The 19,970-nt window shown below is 42.0% G+C and overlaps 1 protein-coding gene across 1 annotated transcript in view; it reads right to left on the reverse strand.

Moving 5' to 3' along the window:
• Positions 1 to 19,970, reverse strand: part of LAPTM4B (lysosomal protein transmembrane 4 beta) — a 57,452-nt gene that overhangs the window by 13,500 nt on the left and 23,982 nt on the right. Inside the window, exons 5-6 of the mRNA XM_065752956.1 lie at positions 12,878 to 12,976; positions 6,393 to 6,488 (exon numbers count right to left, since the gene is read on the reverse strand). Coding sequence (XP_065609028.1) covers positions 6,393 to 6,488; positions 12,878 to 12,976 — 195 coding nt within the window. The remainder of the gene's footprint in view (positions 1 to 6,392; positions 6,489 to 12,877; positions 12,977 to 19,970) is intronic.

Below are 19,970 nucleotides of genomic sequence, written 5' to 3' on the forward strand. Positions count from 1 at the left end.
CGAGTGCTGTGCAGGTTGGGACAAGCTGCAGTGGAAGAAGGAAGTCCTGTGTCAATAAAGAGTGCTGATGGAGGCTCAGGCAGAAAGCAGTTGCTCAACTGGAAGCTATTGCCTTCATGGAAGATGAATACAGACTGGACCAACGATCCACAGTTCACCAGAAGCTGCTCGCTGCAGGAAGTCAGCCTTCCACATAACTGTCACACCCTCAGCTAACGATGGCAGCTGCGTACTCCCCCCAGTAGCGGAGCTGAGCAATGCTTCAATGCAATCTCTAGGAGAACAATGCCACCTACTGAACCACCAGCGACAGCATCTCCTTCCCACCCAACTTACAGCTGTTATTTCTGCTAGCTTATGGCGTTGGAGCACAGGGGCTCGGGGCTAGAACAAGTGGGACGTGCAGGGAGCTGCTCCTCCGCTTGGCGATGGCTCGGTCTGAGCAAGGGGATGTGATGCAAAGCTAGCAGGGTGAGCTCGCTTTGGAGCTGAAGGCAGCCTCCCAGAAGGGCAGGAGCCAACCCACTAATCTGCCCTTTTTGAACAAGATTTGCTGGGGTGTATTCAGGCTTCCTCCAAGCTTCATTATGCTATGTAACCACACAGGCTTGAGCCTGACCTGAAAAACTGTATACCCATATATCCTTGGCAATAAGGATTTAAGCTGTCACCATTTCTTTGCCACACTGATACATATCCTCAGAATTATGCCGTAGACTTGGACTCATTTTCTGAAGCCTACAAAAAAGCAGCTGTCAGATGGCAGTGAATCAAGCCCGCTAGAAAAACAGCCTGTAAATAAACACTGCCACTTTATAAACACTTTTTTTCCCCCTACATTGCAACACTCTGAGTTGGTGAATTCAAAAAACTTAGGAAGAACTAAATTACACGTGTCATCTTGGTGTTTTTCTCCTTTAATTATGAACAATGAAAACAGATCTCTCTCTTTCTAACGCAAACCTCACTGCTGGCTTTTTTTTAAAGTGCATTAGAGCAATATTTGAGTGTTAATGACTGTTTGAGCTGCAAATACCGCTAGATATATTTTGTTTGATTGAAATAAGATTATATTGAGGAAAATGGACAAATGTGGGTTTTGACCTTGTATTTTTACTTGCAAGTAAATGGAAATTCAGTGATTGTAAAGAGAAATGAAAACCTTTTGGAAGTCTTATTTTTAATCCTAGGAGGGCACTTGTCCAATACTGACACCATTAACATCCAGTTCCAAGTGGCACAGCTGGCTTCTGACAGCAGGCACCTAGGTGAGACCTACAGCAAGAAGTCTGATTGGGCAAACAGCACTAAGCAACAGAGCAAACAGGCAGCATGAAGCAATTCAGCAGAGAATGCTGGATTTTAAGAAAATGTCCTTACATAAACAAGGAAGTACTGGGAGAAAGAGATGGGTATTGATAATAGGAAGGTGGAGATGCTGGAAAAAAAGGAAGAAGCAACACAGTCTTTTCAGAAAGGCTCAAGAACAACTGATAAGGGGTAAGATTTCATTCCAGGTGGAATGTGAAATGCTGGAGAAGCTGAGTAGCTGTTTAAGGGAAGAAACAGGCTGTTCATACTTTTCTGCAACTGAGAATCAAACAGAAGCAGAAGTGCACATACACATCAGAGAGATGTGAGTGCTGGCATCCACATGGGACTTGAGCCCTCTGAAGATTCTCTGATTGATTCTCAAATCATTCCCACATTGCTGTGGGAATGTACAATTTGAGGTTCTGAGACCAATTCTGCAGAACAGATCCAGCCTTTGAAAACACCTTCAGATCTCACATAGACTATTACATGTGGCCAGTAATTAATCACCCTTTTTAGGTCAAGTGCTGGCCAGATCTATTCATATCACTTCTTCTTCCTTCTTCTTGCCCCTGCTTCTTCTTCTCTGCTTCCCTCTTTACCTGCTTTCATTTTGCAGGTTTTACCAGATAGTTTCCACCAGGCAAGATGCAAACTCCTCTGCCTGTACTCAGATGGGGCTCTGAGAAGGACTCAGAGGCTGAGTCATGCCAGCAGCATTCATTTGTGGTGCGTGCTCACTCGAAAGTATGCTCGTGGTTGCTATTCAGTGGAAAAAGCTGCCTGTGATCTAGAGGTCCAGCTATAATGCTGTGCACACAAAGCACTGCACATGACAAGCTACCTGGTGAGAGTTACCATGTTTCTGGGATTTTTATGATGCGTTATGGAAAAAAGAAAAAACTGCAACAAAGCAATTTTCTCAAAGATGCCTTCCATGTAGGCGAGTACCTTCTCAAAACTGGCTCAGGATTTGGAAATCACAGGTCCCAAAGATCTTCTCAGAAACAAAAACTCCTGTGTACGGTACGTCTGTTTCTGGGCTCCATCTCACACTTCTGTCTGTTTAATTGGCATGAGTCAGACTAAGGATCCTTCTCTCCTTTTGTACATAAACAAATCCCCTTCCACACATGCAGAATGACACACTAATATGAAGACTGGCTCTTCCAACCTCCTGCTCAGAGGAATCATCTAATCGGAATGAACGACCTAACTGCACTGCTCGAATAGGTCTCCAATTGCTTTGGGAAAGGAAGAACAAGCAAAGGAAAGTGTTGTCAGATTAATTACAGACTACTTGGTTGATGTCATGTCAACAGAAGGAACATGTCTGTGCTACAAAAAGTGCAAATAACCTAATAACCATTGAGGATAAATGTGTGTCAGATAGCATTCATTGGAGTGATATGATAAAGTGTGTGAAGAACTAAATCCCAGTTTGTGGAGAGACATTTACAGCTTTACAGCTCACTGGAAGCATGTCTTGAGATGAAACTTCCATTGATTAGCTGCAGTGAGGGTTAAAAACAAACAAAAAGAAATCCTCGGACTGCCCAAGAGCACAATGAAGCTATTCATGCTACAGAGAACAAATAACTTCGTGTAATCTTCTGCACTCATAAATTGGCAGTATCTCTAAACTGGATCATCATTTCCATGGCACCACTGTCACAGTTTAAATTAAGTGTAGAAGATGGATCTTCACCCGTGGTGTGCTCAAAGCAGTTGGCAGGAAAAGCAATCCCAGATTGAGAAAGGAGAAAAATACATCTTCAGATTACTGTGGTTCGTTTTGTGGGAGCCACCTTACTGCCATGCCAAAATCTCTTACAGTACTGGAATAGAGCTGAAAGGAGGGATATGGTGTCTTATTCCTGAGCGGCTCTGGTACTGTTGTGACTAAGGTACAGAAGTGGATGTCCATTATCTCCACAACTGGACCTGCCATTCTCACCCCTTGGTCCATAATGTGGTATCTTCCCATCAGCTGGGGTCCCCAGCCCAGCACTCACTGGTCCCCAAGCTGGCTGGCATGGAGCCAAGGTGTGTGCACTCCTGTGGTGTCAAACTTAGATCAAGGGCCACAGGAAAAGGACGTCTCACCTAACAGAGTTAACAGGAACATCCTGTTCACAACCAGCAATGGAGAGGACATGCCTTTGTTCCAGATGGCAAGCTTGTAAAAAGTGTGGCTTAAACCACTTACTTATGCTGTGTGACAAAAATCAGATTATCCAGTAGCCAATAGGTGCAGCTACCGGGTTAGTTACAGTTCTCATCTCCGAGCGTTATTTTTAAGATCAGGGAAAACTAACTGGAAATTTCTGTGCTGGGGATTTCCCCCTCAAATCAATCCACTTAACTTGTTCTCATGTTTGAAGTGACAAGAGAATTAAAGAGTGATAAGGAAGAGAGGGAAGCAACTAAATATTGTCCAATCCCATATTTAAACCAAGATTTTCACCTCTGTTTGTACAGATTGCTATTGTTTCAGCTAATGCAGACGACATATATCAATGCAGATATACAGTATCCCCAAGTACAGTACGCCTGACAGATAAAACCTACAGCTCTGTTGGAATTCAAGTGGCAGGTTTGATTCCAAAAGTTATAGATCTCTTTTGAAGCAGAGAGCAGAGATGACCCACAATTCTAAGAAACTGGTAGTTTCTAATTTAAGGGCATGTTGGGGTGAGGGACCTTGCCTAGAGAATTTTTCCAGCATCAAAGAGAATGCAAACACATTGTTTTGTACATTCAGTGTGGAAGGAACGTTATACAATTCAAATGACAACAGTGACCTATCAGAACTACATTTCTAAATTTCTTGAGGTTTCTTCAAGAAACACCCACACTGGCAGGTGACAATGGAGTCTGTCAGGGAAGGATGTGCATAAGGTGGGAAGAGACCATGAAACTTTGAGGTAAAAGATTTAGAGAGAAACAGTCAGACATAGGTTTGACTGAGTCATGTTGCCATCCCAAAATCCAGGCAGTAGTGACTCTCTGTCCTTTTGCCCCTTTTCAGGGCCTGAGAAACTCTTCCCCAGCAGCACAGCACTTCCGCCCTTCTATACTCCTAAACTAGAATTTTGTGGTGAAAGTGATGGTTAGCTGAGAAATCCCAACCCGTGCTTTCCATGGGACCTGATCAAAGGTCATTGTATTGAGCGTACTTAAAAAGAATGAACAAAAATACATCATAGCTGAAAGCAAGAGATTTTGAACAGTCACATGAATAGAACGTAGATACTGAGGAAGGAAGAGGAGTCCAATGGTCAGGGCAGTTGCCAAGAGTGTGCAGCCATTCCCAAAACCTGCCTCTGCCAGAGCTGTCTTGTAAGATCAAGATAAGCAAAGTTAAATTAAAATCTCAGTGCAAGAATATTATCCTTATAAAAGGTTTAAAAGGGCTTTCTTTCCTTACATAAACACTCACAAGGAATTTAAAGATGAGGAGGCAGCTCAGATCCCTTTGGTGGTTATATGCATAATTACAGGGTAACTGCAGAACTACTGAGAGAAGTTCTAGTAACCACCTATCTCTGAAAACCAAAGTCTTCTGCTTTGCAAAGGCAGCAGTGGAACATGCGGTTTTAACACAGGTTTTAAAAAGCCTTGGTAAGCTGAGTTCTTTAAGACAGCTCAGCAGGCATTGTGCCACCAGTGAGCCTATCAGCTCTGTGGCTTGCGTAGCTGGCAGTGCTTGAAGATGAGTTATGACTACCCACAGGCTGAACAAAGGAGCAATCGAAATCATTTCACATAAAACTGATTTTACTCAAAGAAGATTCCCCTAAAGAAAGTCATAATATTTCTTAGTTTTCAATAAACCCATATTTTTATACTTAAATGTCCTAGTTGGCAGCTCTGATCATAGCCTGTAACTTTTCTTATGCTTTTCTTTAAGCTCCAGATACTGGAGACAAATGCAAGAGATACTGCTTTCAAGTGGAATCGCTTGTAGTTTCCTAGCCTTTGTGGCTGCACAGGAAATCACTCATTCTGATGCTTTTAAATTGTCGACCTAATGCCTCAGTGTGTGGCAACCACACATGCTTTCAGAAAACCTGAGGATGATAGTCCTGAAATGCTAAGTGATCCTAAGAACCAAGCTCATGCTTGCTGTCATTCTGTTATACAAATTATGCAAAGACCTTCATTACATAAACTAGTGGATTCACCAAGGGACTGATTTGGCACAGTGCCCTCCATGTGTGGCTTGGGTCAGACCATGCAGCTCCATAGAGATCACTGCAAACACAACTAGCTGTTTCTGGGAACGACTTCTTCCTTCTTGTTCCTTTCTTTCAGTGCCTTCTACAACCAGCAAGACATTGCTTAGCAGTAGCACTCTGCACATAGTCCATCAGCACTGAATTGCTATCAAGTGAGTTGACATCTGCCATCCTTTGTGGTTAAAATTCATTTATTAGCTTTTTTTCACATTGCTCTGTTTCATTCTGTCTCCTTACCACACAAAACCTATGAAGTATTGAGAGATGGATCACTGAGCTTGTGTTGCTTTATAGACAGTCTGTGATGGTGCTAAGAACTACACTAAGTGCCAAGTGTCCTAAATCACAGTTTCTATAACTACATTCACATTTCACAGCAGGTGTAGACAATGGCATCCCTGATTTCTAATCATGCCCTGCACTGTGTAGATCACAGCTCCAGCTGGGGCATTCCATAGGATTGTCTTCCAGGCTGAATGGCCCAGTTGTGCCCCTCAGTGCAGGGGGTTGGGTCGTGCCATCTCATAGCTTAATAAGGGATTATTACACAGCTGGAGAGCTCAGGGCTGGCAACATTCCTGGGATGATGAAGTCAGCTGTAGCTGATGTTTAACATATTCTTTAGACTATACACATAAAATAAACCAGTATTTTAGCAACAGGTGTCATTTCAACTACAGAGCACCAGGCTGTTAAATCTCAAACCTAAACAAAACCAACAGATGAGGACTCTCAAAAGAATTAAGATGGTTAAGTAAGGAGTTAGAAATTAATAGACAATTAAGATATCAAACACAGTATTAGATGAAAATTTTCTGTGTGGTCTAACATCCTTACCGCAGTGTCGTTGGTGGTAATGTACACCAACACTTCCGAGTTGTTTCTGCCATTAATGTATCGATAACAGTTCCACACGCAGCTTATCAAGTAACCCTGTGAAGAGAAGGGTTTTATCATTATGTACAGAAAATAAACCATGTACATTTTCATACCACAGACTTGTGCAAATTTTAACCTGGATTGAGCGAAAGACCTGGCTTGGTATTAAGAGCAGAAGGAGAGCATGAATACTGGAAGTTCCATGCAAACAAACAGAGGGAAAAAGGTAGATGTGATCCTCAAACTCTCTTTTAGTACTGAAAGGTTAGCCTTGTGACTCTTTGTTCTGTGTCTTTATGAAAGTCCATATTACAAAGGAAGCACAGCATGGTGTGAGCTGGGCTCTTCAGAGCTTCGTATACAAAGCAGGGCAGTTAAAGAATAAAATACTAATGTAGATATGAATATAAGCCTGCTTGCTGCAGTGGCTGTAAGCATGCCTTGGAATTCAGCAAGGCATCTGACATCAAACTTCATAGTGGGCAGGAGTTTATGGAGATTTGGATTCAACTGAGAGAGCTGCTCCATTTGAGCAAAGATACCACAGTCTAGAACCATCTACATTTACACTATGGCATACTTAGTATTGACTAACTTTTTGAAAAGAAACATCCGTTTCTTTGGGCTTGAATATGAGCAAAATAACATCATTTTGTGTATATAGTCCCCATTTTACTTGAATGAGCAGGTCACATATGCAAGCTTTCTTTCCTATGCCTCTCTAAATACAGAGACATGTGAGTTCAGTCAGACACCTTGCTACTATGCATGAGATGCTGCACACTGCCAGGGGTGAGTTTTAGAATATAAAATGAATATACGCATGACATCAGGTGTTGCAGATGCAGAATTCCTCATGGACAATAGTAAAATGTCAACAGAAATCACTTCTGTGTTCCTCCATGGTCAGGCTATTCAGCACTATCACTGGGTGTTAGTGGTACTAGAAAGTTGAAGCAAACCCCAGTAAAGAGAGTGCATACAGGCTGGAGAGTGAAGCATGGTCAAGCAAGTTACAGGAATCCCTCTCTGTTTTGTGAGTGGAAGCCTGGCTGGTGACTATATGATGATGATGATCCCATAAATCATGTGCATTTTTTCAATACTCCACTTAATCTGAGATTAAATCAGTATATTACATATAACTGAAAGGGCCAAGGGTCTTCTTATTCTTGCCTGATCAGAGAAAATTGCCAAAGTGCATTGCCATTTTTTTCACTGAAATCTGAAATTATTCCCATCCAACTAACCTTTATTAGAAATATATTATATATTTAGTATAAAGAAAAAAAATAATAAAAGAAGAAGTCATTGCAGCAGTAATCCTCCCACAGGATCATAAACTGCTGTTTTGCTGTTTTTGTTCTTGGAGCTCACTTGGCTCCACGTAAGGCTGCTACCTGGCAAAGAGTTAGGAGTCTCCAGCTCTTTTTAAAATGGTTAGGAAAAGTGCACACATCCAGCAACCCTCTGCCAGCAGGAGAAATTCCAGTCTGGCCGCAGGGAGGAGCAAAGTGGCTGGAAGAGAGAGGAGACAAGAACACATGTGGACCAGCTGGACTCAGATCCTCAGCATGCCAGGAGCAAGGCTGCTAGAGTAGGGCTAAGCAGTTATCTCTGGAGCTTTCTACTTCTCACATAGCCACACACAACAGTGATGAAAACAATGTGTCTTGATAATGCCCGTCTTGAATCTTAGCAGGTTCTGCACAGCAGTTCTTCCAGAAACCAGTCAAACTGCCAGTGCTGATTGGATTTGCATGCGTATCTCACTTGAGTGAGTCATATTTTGTGACTCACTTGTACTGATGACCTTTCAAAAACCTCTTATCCTCTTCAGCTGCCCTGTGCTTCCTTCCCCAGAAGCTCCTCCAGAGCTGTCACACATGAGCTGTTTTTTAGGATCCCACATGACTCACAGATCACTCGCCTGCAGATCAGGAAGAGGTGGTTGGTGTTTTTTTTTTTTTTCCCACTTTGACAGAGCTGGCTGGAATCTAATAAGTTTGCTTCCTCTTCTTTATGGCCCTGGATGACTTGGGGTTGTTACTTTCCACCACCAAATGAGGAGGACAAGAGATGTCTGGGGGAGCGGAGTACTGAGGGGAGGTCAGCTGTGGGCTATGTGAGCCACAGCGCACTGCAACAAGCTGTGTAGGAACATGCACACGAAGAACTGTCTCTTTCCAGAGTGCTCAGAGAAGCATGGGGGAAGAGTTTATTTTGGTTGTGTTTCTGCTCACCAGGATCAGGCTGACTTGGGCTTGGGGGCTTTGCTATGGAGGGCAGGCTGAAGCCCCAGGGTTTCTGCCTCAGCAGCAGGGGCTGTCAGGAGAAACCAAGGCCCTATTCACCAAAGAAGCTGCAGAGAAGGGTGCAGTCCAAAAGCTGCCGTGCTTTATATGCTTCAAATATACTGTTTGAAGTTCTGTATACATTTATGCTGCTGGATGTCCTTCCTCAGCCAGATAGGAAAGATCTATGTTTCATGGTATGCAACTCTGATTTGTTTCTAAACAAAGACAGTAAGTGGTATAACACATTTTGGTCTGCTCTGGAAAAGACTCTGCCTTGGCATGAAATATTCATCCATGTGTCCATCCATTTGAAATACCTGTTAGCTGCTTGGGATCCAAGTAAATCCTGAGAGCTATAAAGACAAGTGTCTTTGTGTGGCTGGCTGCCTCTCATTCTTACTACCCTCTTTTGTTCCTCCTTTTCACAATCTCATGCACAAAGCACAGAACCGTATATGTATATCTTGATTTCTACTCACTGGGGTATTCCTTTATATGTAGCTGTGCCCAAAATAAAAGTACCTGCAACCAAAATAAGTGTCCTGATACCAAATGTTTCTGATGAATTATCTGATTCCGTTTCATATTCCCCGCCAGCTGAATGCAACTTTTCCTACTGCAGCTTTTCCTAGGTTACAATGTTTTGGTTTCTCTCTTTATTCCTAGTCCAGCTCCTAAGAGAGCAGGAGCAAAGGCATATTTTTATGCACAGCACCTTTTCATTTCAGTATGAAAACCTGGTACCATCTGTTAAGTCTATCAGTGATACAGTGTGATGCATGTGATAGCGTCCAGCTTTCTTTTCATGTGGTAGACTCCAAAAATCTACATAACAGCTTTTCTGGAAACACAAGAAATTCAAATTAAAATGCAAACTTGAATTTAGTGCATGTTTCTATGTGAGTCATATATTTGTGACTCATTTGCACAATAATACATTGCTAGAATGAACATTAAGAAAAGCAATAGTCTGTAATAATCCTAGCTGTAAAGAGCTTTAATACAAGAATGGAATATTAACTAATATTTCAATCTAATAAGCCACTTATTCTCTTTGAAAAAGATATGTTAGCAACTTTAAAATAGAATAACTTTTTTGCACTATTAACTTCTCAGTATTCCTTCTTTTTGCACAGCAGTTAATTTTTGTTATTCCAATTTTATTTGTACTTCTTTTATAAACATAGAATCATAGAATGGCTTGGGTTGGAAGAGACCTTACAGATCATCTAGTTCCAACCCCTGTTATCAACCACTAGATGAGACTGCACAAGCACACATCAAGCTTGGACTTGAACACTTACAGAGATGGGGCATCCACAGCTTCTCTGGGCAGCCTGTACCAATGCCTTACCACTCTCTGAGTGAAGAATTTCTTCCTAACATCTAAACTAAATCTTCCCTCTTTTAGTTTAAATCCATTCCCCCCTTGTCTTTTTGCTATCTACCTGTGTGAAAAGTCAGTCCCCCTCCTACTTGTAAGCTCTTTTCAAGTACTGGAACTTCACGATGAGTGAGCCTTCTCATCTCCAAGTTAAGTAATCCCAACTCACTCAACCTTTCATCATAAGAGAGGTATTACAGCCCTCTGATCATCTCCATGGCCTTTCTCTGAACTCACTGTAACAGCTTCACTTTCCTCCTGTACTGGGGGCCCCAGGTCTAGACGCAGTACTCCAGGTGGAACCTCAAGAGGGTGGGGTGGACTAGAGGGGGACAAAGCCCTTCCTCTCCCTGCTAATCACCCCTGTTTTGAGGCAGTCCAGGATACTACTAGCCTTCTCGGCTGCAAGTGCACACTGCTGTCTCGTGTCCAGCTTTCCACGCACCAAGTCCAAGTCCCACTCTGAAGATCTGCTCTCTGTGAGTTCTTCTCCTGGTCTCCCCCTAGGGGGCACCACTCATGACTAGGCCCCCACCTGGACGTAAAGCCATTGACAACAACTCTCTGGGTACACCCATCCAGCCAAAACTTTCTCCACTGAACAGTCCACCCTTCAAATCCGTATCTCTCCAGTTTAGAGATAAGGATACGGTAAAGGATCATGTCAAAGGCCTTGCACAAGTCCAGGCAAGTGACATCACTTGTTCTTCCTTGGTCCACAGATGCCATTAATCCATCATAGAAGGCCACCAGAATGGTCAGGCATGATGTGCCCTTGGTGAAGCTGCAGTGGCAGTCTCAGATCACCTCATTTTGCATGTACCTTAACGTCTCTTCCAGGAGGATCTTCTCCATGATATTCCCAGGTACAGACATGAAGCTTATCAGCCTGTAGTTGCCCAGCTCTTCCTTTCTCCCTTTCTTAAAGACAGGAGTGAAAATTCCCTTTTTCCAGTCACTGGGGACTTCACCTGATAGTCACTGACACCATATGTTGGAGGGCGGCATGACAACCACATCAGCTAGCTCCTTTAGGACCCTGGGATACATATCATCCAGCCCCATTGTTTTGTATACATTCAGCCTCAGGAGGTGGTCTTGGACTTGCTCTGCATTTACACTGGAAGGGATTTTGCTCTTTCAAACCTGGCTTGGAAGTTCTGGGACACTAGAATTAAGCAAGTGGTCCATCCATCAAATCCATTTTTCTCCAGTTTGGCAACTAAGATGTCATGCAGGACAGTGTCACTTTGCACAAGTCCAAATAGATGACATCGGTTGCTTTTCCTTTATCCACTGGAGTTGTAACTGCATCATAAAAGGCTGCCAAGTTTGTCTGGCATGACTTGCCGTTGGTGAATTCATGTTGGTTACCACCAATCACCTAATCTTTATTTTAAATTTGCTTTAGTAGGGCCTTCAGGAGGATCTGCTCCACGATCTTGCCAGGCACAGAGGTGAGACGGTCTGACCTGTAGTTCCCTGGATCTTTTTTTTTCCCTTCCTTAAAACAGGGTTTATGTTTCACCTTTTCCAAACATTGGGAACTTCACCAGACTGCAGTGACCTTTAAAATATGATGGATAGCAGCTTGGCAACTTCATCTGCCAGTTCTGTACACTGTCATTCCCAGAGGGACTGCTTGGATCTATTTAACTGTACCTTTCTTAGTCTTTCCCTGTTTTGAATGACATTGAAGACATATGTCAATACATCTTCATTCCCTTTCCCAAATATTTTATGAATGTATTGAAGTATGTAAAAGGCCAATGGTATCCTGGGGTGCATTAAAAAGAGTGTGGTCAGCAGGTCAAGGGAGGTGATCTTCCTCCTATGCTCTGCCCTGGTGAGGCCTCATCTGGAGTACTGTGTCCAGTTCTGGGCTCCCCAGTACAAAAAAGACAGGGATCTCCTGGAAAAAGTCCAGCAGAGGGCTACAAAGATGATAAAGGGCGTGGAACACCTGCCTTATGAGGAAAGGCTGAGAGACCTGGGTCTGTTCAGACTTGAAAAAAGAAGACTCAGAGGGGATCTGATCCACGTCTGTATATCTAAGGAGCGGGAGGCCAAGGGAGGAAGTGTGTGGTGATAGGACGAGGGGAAATGGCCACAAACTGAAGCATAGGAAGTTCCACACAAAAGTTCTTCCCAGTGCAGTGACGGAGCAGTGGCACAGCTGCACAGAGAGGTGGTGGAGTCTCCTTCTCTGGAGACGTTCCAGACCCGCCTGGACGCCTACCTGTGCAACCTGGGCTAGGGAGCTGCTTTGGCAGGGGGCTGGACTCTGTGATCTCTGGAGGACCCTTTCAACCCCTACAATTCTGTGATTCTGTATCTCCTGTTGTAAAAACAGACAATTTACCTTTTTTTTTCCTAGCTACGCTATATGAGGATCTTTCTATACATGTCTTAGGGTGTTGATTTTTGTTGTTGTTTTTTAAAGCTTTTGATGAGAGGTTCTGCCAAACACCTTTTGAAAAACCCGAAAGTCTGTATCAACAGTCTCTCCTTTGTCCACTCCTTCAGTGGATTCATGTGTCATGAGCTCTCCCTACAAGCATCATGCTTCCCCATTGTGGCTTATATGTTTATCTGTTTGTCTGTGACTTTTTCTGCTTTTTTTTTCCATAATGACTGTTACTTTACTTTGTGCAGTTGTCATACCGCCTGGCTTGTGGTTCCTCATGTGTCTTCAGAGCCAGGAGAGTCAGAGGGGACAATTCACCCATGACCAGAAGTAGAATGTATACAAATGGACTTACCTTAAAAGCTAAAATGATGCTTATGAAAAGGAGTATAATCACAACCAGACACGTAGGGTTCACAGACATGATCTCTTCCTTGTAGGGAAAGTTGCTGGGCTGCAGAAGCAAAAGTAAGCAAAACACTGCAAGTTAATCTTATGAATCACTTAAGAAACATGCAATTACTGCAGTCTATAATTAAAAAGCTTACAAAACTTGCTGTGATCTACTAAATTAGGAGCTCTCTTTGCCAATAACCAGTTTCAGTAAGTCTGGTCAGGACAGGTGCTGCAAATGCTCAGCTTGCCAAATGTTCCCCAGAGTGCTGAGGGATTTGCTTTTTGCTTTATTCATATATTGGGTTCTCTTTCCCACAATGGTTTTGTAACAGACACAGATTAACAATGGATAACCCTCTGGGGGATTTGCAGCAGGAAATCCCTTCTCTTGAGCAATGGTGGTCAAGTTCTGCTTTTACAAAGAGCAGGCTATCTTGTCCTGTTTGTGGCTGCCAAAGACCAGTTGCAGCTCTTCCCCAAAGTCAAAGACCAGACAGCACAATCCTATCACCTAAATATTTGATCAAAAGACTCTGTCTGTATTCAACTCCATCTTCATTTAGCTAAATTTGGACTAATTCCCCCAGGAGCACTTGTTAGTGCTGCTGTTTGAACGTACGCCCTGACACTTTCCCCATAGAAATGGAGGCGTGGGTTCTACAGGGGAGCGAACTCATGATTTTAAATCTGAATGTGCTACAGAGCCTTCTGTTATCTTGTATATGAAATGGACGCAACAACATCCATCCTTTTAGATGATTTACAGTTATGTAACTTCAGGACCACTGGCTGCAAAACCACCTCTAAAAATGTTTTGCTATATTTGCTATTAATTAAAGAAAACATTCTTTAACTTGAACGTTCCAAATTGTTTTGAAATATGGCCACGCATGAGTTCCTATTCCAGATGGAATAAATCATTGTTCACAGATAGATAGAGCTGCTCTCCACAAGACAGCTCCGTGGCAGCAGCATACATAACTGCATGCATTAGCTCCTTCCTCACGCAACCCCCTTCTTCCTTATAGACCAAATTACTTAAGCAGGCCAGCTCTGCATCCTTGTCAGGACAATTAACTAGACACCAAGTTACAACTGTACTCTCGGCAATAATGGTGAAAATCCAGTGTAACCCCTTAATACCCCTTGTACCCAAATTCAGCCTAGCGCTTCAGGAAATTCTCTCTTCTTTTGGACAGCTGTTAGTAAGAATAGCTCTTTATTTAGCGCTTCCATGAACTGTTCAGAGTGATTAACATCAACAGCAGCTGTAACCATTTGCAGATAACTGTTACATAAGCACATTTTCCACTCTTGACAGCAGTGTTTCTGTTAATGTACTGAATTCCACGGCTGGAGTTTTTATCACGTTATCTTCTTTGTTGAGGTACAGCTTTTGTAGGAAATTAGCTTGCTATAATTCAGTGAGTTACTTTTTTTTTTACACGACAAGGTTATTACTATATACAGTGGATATGGTGACTCACAAACCAAGAAAACAAGAGCATATGGTGGAAGCAACCACTAGGTGGCTTGAAACATACCCTGTCCCCCCCTGCATGTAGCACTATATTAAGCTTCAAAAAACAGATGTTATGGCAACATGGTACCCCAAACAGAATTGATTCAAATAATGGAACTCATTTTAAAAACACCCTTGTAAACATGTGGGCCAAAAATCATGGCATTGAATGGATAAATCATATTGCCTATCGTGTGCCAGCTTCTGAAAACTGAATGATACAACAGACTGTTGAAAACCATGGTGAGAGCAATGGATGGTGGAACATTCAAACACTGGGATAAACATCTAGCAGAAGCTACTTAGTTAGTCAATACTCAAGGGTCTGCCAGTTGGGATAGCCCTGCCCAATCCATCTTTGTACGTACTGAAGAAGGGGAAGAGGTCCCTGTAGTACATGTAAAGAACATACTGGGGAAAACTGTGGGTCATCCCGGCCTTGGGCAAAGGAAGCCAATTTCTGGGGTTGCTTTTGCTCAGGGACCTGGATTTACCCAGTGGATAATGCAAGAAAATGGGAATATTCAATATGTACCTCAGAGTAACATAATGATGAGAGAAAACAGTCAGTAGCTATATATATATATATGCATGTATACATGTGTACCTGCATATGTAAATATAATTATTGCTGCTTGATTGGTATGTGTGTATATATTGTATTGTACAATTTAAGCATGATGTCACGATATGGAATAAGGAGTGAATATTGGCCTGGTTTTATCAATATTCCATATCATGACATCATGTAGCATGGTGCAGAAGCACAGTGCACTGCAGAGCTGTACTTCCTGGCCCTGTGTTCTCTAGCAGTTTCATGTGAGCTCTGACTCTACAAGGGGAAGACACACTGAGATGAATAAACTGTTATTCCCAGGAGTCTCCAGTGTTACCCACATGATCTCCAATTCTGGGTCACAGGGGTGATCAGCCCTTCCAGTTTCTGGCAGTACAGACAGTCGAAACTTCCCTCTCTCCAATTTTACTTGTATTATTAATTGTAACTCTTTTTCCTATTGTTATCTTACATTCTTCTACCATTTGTAGTAATTTTTTTCTCTCTCCTTATCTTAATTGGGTTGGTTTTTTTTTCCTTCCCCCTGTGAGGGGGATGAGAGGGTGAAAAGAGTTTCCCTTCCCTTTTTTCTGTTGCATTTGAAACTCCAACACCCAGAAACCAAGAAAGCAAGAGTGCATGCGAAGAAAAGATGCACTGAAAAGCAAAACCAAATCTTACATGCAGAAAATTTAAGTATTGCAGCCACAGCCGAATCTACTGTTTGCAGGAGTGAGGCAATACACTAGGTTAGAAAGCCCAGTCAATCAGGGGCAGTCTCCATAAAAATGCATAGAAAGGCTAATTTTAATACTGATCTACCATGAAAAACTGGCTAGAATACTTTCTGAATGTAATAGAAACCTCCTAGTGAGGCTTTCCTCCTCACATGCTCTGTTTTTTAGAACCAGTCTCTAGTCTAAGAATGGACAAATGCATCCTGAGATTTTATTCACATGATGGACTCTTTCCAGACATCAATGCAACTGATACTTGCATGAGGGAAAGAGGAGGATTGGAAAATGACCACAGAAGTTCCTTAGGGACAAGTTCTTGGGCACAGGAGGCTAACTGGACATGGAACAGGCTCCCCAGGGCAGTGGTCACTGCACCAAGCTGCTGGAGTTCAGGAAGCATTTGGACAATACTTTCAGACATAGGGTTGGAATTTTGGGTGGTCCGACATGGAGCCAGAGGTTGGACTTGATGATCCTTTTGAGTCCCTTCCAACCTGGAATATTCCACAATTTCATGATCCTCCTGAGGCTTCCCGGCTTTCTGTGTGAGAGAAAAAGCTATCAAGACTGTGATGAATGGCCCAGGGCCATGGGTCAACATGGAAGCTCCCTTTGCTTGATATCGAGGCTGGTTACACCTACCAACAAGAAGGTATATGCAATACTGGCTTGCCCAGACAGGCTGAGGAACCACTTGATCTTGACTCACAACCACAAACACCTTCAGTGCGGTAGGAAGAATAATATACAAAACACACATTGTTTAGCAAAAAATCAGGAAATATTACTGGAAACATCTCTGTGGGCTCCAGTACTAAAAATGGTTCAGAAGAATCAAACACCCATTATTCTCTGCTGATGCTGCAGTGATGAGCTCAAATACTAGTATGGGTGTATGAAGTGGAAAGAGACGAATTTTCCTGCACAAGGGTTTGCTCTGCTATAGAGAAACCAGGAGCTGAAATCCTGCTAGGGATGGTCCTGGGAACAAGGGTCAGACCAAAAGTTTGGCAAATGCACAAGTACCTTAGCTTCTGGGAACAACTCAGTGTCAAATATTGTGCAAGGTCTGATGAAGCTATGAGAGACATATGGTTTGATGGGAAAATATCCAATCCATCATTTGAAATGCAGGAGGGATTTTGCAGCATGATGTTGTGAAATTTCCTACGCAAACAAGAAGTACTCGTAGTGGAGTGGCACTGGCATGCTGTAGTCTTAACTAATGTCATTCCTAACCTTGCCATGGACACTGACTGCAATGCATACATAATAATATATATGTAAACTTTCAATTAAAAATAATTACTGCTTACACAAAGCAAAGCTCTATTAGACTCTTTAAAATAATCTAAAATTTGCATAGAATGTATTTGGCATCAATATTGGACAAATGTACAATAGAAACCTCAAGCCCAAAGTCCCTTCTAATTCCCTCTTGCACAATCTCCTATGCTTTACTTGCTTTTGTACCACAAACAATCCATTGTAAAAAACAGTGTGGATTCTCAATCAACAGTTACAGTCCCCAGACACTCAGATCTTACAGAACTGAAAGAAAACAGTAATGTGCCTGTAGAATTTTTGAAACCCTGCTATGAAGTTAATTGTACCACTCTGGAAGTATAAAATGGTATTTAAAATGTCAAAAAGCAGCAAAAAGAATGTTCTTCTATTAAACTTCGGTTTATGGGAATAACTTCTCTAAGTTTAATCTTTTATATTCTCTAGACCATTCCTCTAGGATATAAAAGCTTGACTGATACAACCTTAACTGTTAGACATTACCATTGCAGCCATTTAGTATACCCCAACATTTTCTTTGATGACCTGAAGAAGATCCGTACTCTAATAAAAAACAGTGTCATGTAACTCAGTCGCAGACTAGCCTGTTCTGCACCTCTGGTTCGATTCATTATGTACACCAATATCAGATGAAAGAAGATGAAGTGTTTAAATTCAAGCTTTTAGAAAGCACATATATCAAAGTGTTATTTGAGGTAAAGAAATAAAACATGCTTTAGGTCCAGCTGCTTTAGACCTCTACTGCTCCAAGAATTGAAATGATTTTTGTTTTATATATGCAACATTTATGATATGTGAAGATTTTTTTTTTTTCTAGTGACATTGCTAACAAACAAGAAAACTTGGGAAAGTTTCAAGTCGTGTCATCTCCATAGCATGTTTGAAATGATGGCTGTAACATCTACTTATTTCACATGACTCTTCACACTAAGATGCTCTTGCAGTGTACAGGATTTGAGTGGCACACCTATGTGAAGCTGAGTACTAAAAGCCAACATAAAGTTTCCAAAGACACTTGCAGCCCTTGCAGGCTGACATTGCAAAACAGCCTGTTCTCTTTGTTTTGCAATTGCAACACTTCCAGCTGGGGCTCTGCCTACCCCATTGATAGCTGACTATTTACCATCTTTCTAAAAGTACATGGAGGGTTTTAGAATAGCTTGTAACGTTCCACTGGTAGACTTAAATCTGATACGTGTGCACCATAATGAATAGATGGAATAATTACAGATAATAACATAGAGAAGTAGAAGTGTTTAAAAATATGGGAGGTTGACCTTAGGGTAAGAAAGTAATGTTCTTCTGTGGCTGCCAAATGTATTCTATTACTTAAGGAATGTGCTCTTCCAGATATTCAGTCACGGATTTGAAGAATGATTGGGATTTCTCATTTCCCTTAAGAAACTGCTCTCCACAACATCAATCTCCATATTCAAAGTGGTTTTAGAGAGAGAAAAAAAAAAAGTAAGGAAAAAGGTAAGGTTGCCAGGAAGAAACACAATCCACACCCATGCTTTTTGCTTTGCTTGGCAGGCATTTGCAAAGAGAAAGAGGGCAAGATGTCCCTAGCATTATTTATAAATCATCAGGAGTGATCACACGCAATTGGCATGACTCAGATTTCACCTACGGGGATATAGGTATTAACTGCAATCCTACTCTGAGCATGGTATATAAGACTGCAGACTTCTCTACCAGGAGTAAAAAAAGGTAGGGGAACGTGTCCACGGGTGCAAGCCAGTATTTGACACTGCACTGATAGCATTATTGCTAAAAACTGGGAAAGTGAGGTTTTACTTTCATATTATTCTGTCATTGAAATCCCACATATTGCAAAAGCAACTCTGATATCATTAGATATCAGAGCATCAATGAACACATTTGCTTTTTCCTACTCAAGAGTCTATTTCCTCTGAACCAAACGTGACAAGCTTTTGCCAACAGTTATGGGCTTCCATGCGAGGGTCCCAGAGATTTCTGCTAAGGTACTTGTGCTATGGACCAGACACAGGAGGCTTAAACAGCTTCAAAACTTTGCTAAACAGCTGGCATTAACGTACAAAATTCACCATGGCCCTACGTTGCCTTTGAAAATCTCTGCTGTAAATGACAAAATAGAAATGAGTCCTTGTTTCTAATTGAACTTAACCGGACCAGCTTTTAGCCATTGATAATTATTGTTTCAACAGCCTTTTAATACCTACTTGTTCTGCATATGAAAACTATAATGGCATTACCTTTTGATCTCCCATCTTGACAAATTAAACAGGAAAAGCTGCCTATATGTCATCATACTGCAGTTTATCCAGGTTTTAAATGGCTTATAGAGGAACCTTTCTGCATATTAAAAATCAGAGACACAAGAAATATTTAGGAGCATCCAATGACAACAACAGAGCAGTAAAAAAAAAAAGAGACTTTTCATTTAGTTCCCCAGTCTATTTACAGAATCCCAGGTGCAGTTGCTATAATATCAGCTCATCTGTATTCCTTCTATTCCTTTTTTTTTTAAATATGTATTCACATTTAGCAATGTAGCACATAATGCTGAATGAACTCATGCTCCAGTCAGTGAGGATTGCTGGGTAATGGCTCCATCCATAGCATTATTTACATCTCCATTAGTCTCTGTGCCAGCCACAAGTTTTATTAGAGATGATTTTTGCTGGGAAAAGTCACTGGGAAATGCGGAGATGTATTCACTTTGTTCAGTGCAGCATACAGACATTCAGAGCATGACAAATAAGAGCTAGATTAGGCTCCTGCTCTCAACCTCCCATAAAGGATTTGATCCCTCCAGACAGTGACTTACAGAAGCTCTCTTCCACGGCTGGTGTCAGCCCTGATGAACAGCCCCTTGGGCACCAAGGTTGTTAACATAAGTCAGCAAGAGCACGAAACCTGGTGCGGATTCCTGGAGACCTTGCTCAAC

The sequence above is a fragment of the Cyrtonyx montezumae genome, unplaced genomic scaffold (assembly GCF_038088225.1).
Source record: "Cyrtonyx montezumae isolate F1298 unplaced genomic scaffold, pur_monq_1.0 scaffold_8, whole genome shotgun sequence".
Taxonomy (NCBI): domain Eukaryota; kingdom Metazoa; phylum Chordata; class Aves; order Galliformes; family Odontophoridae; genus Cyrtonyx; species Cyrtonyx montezumae.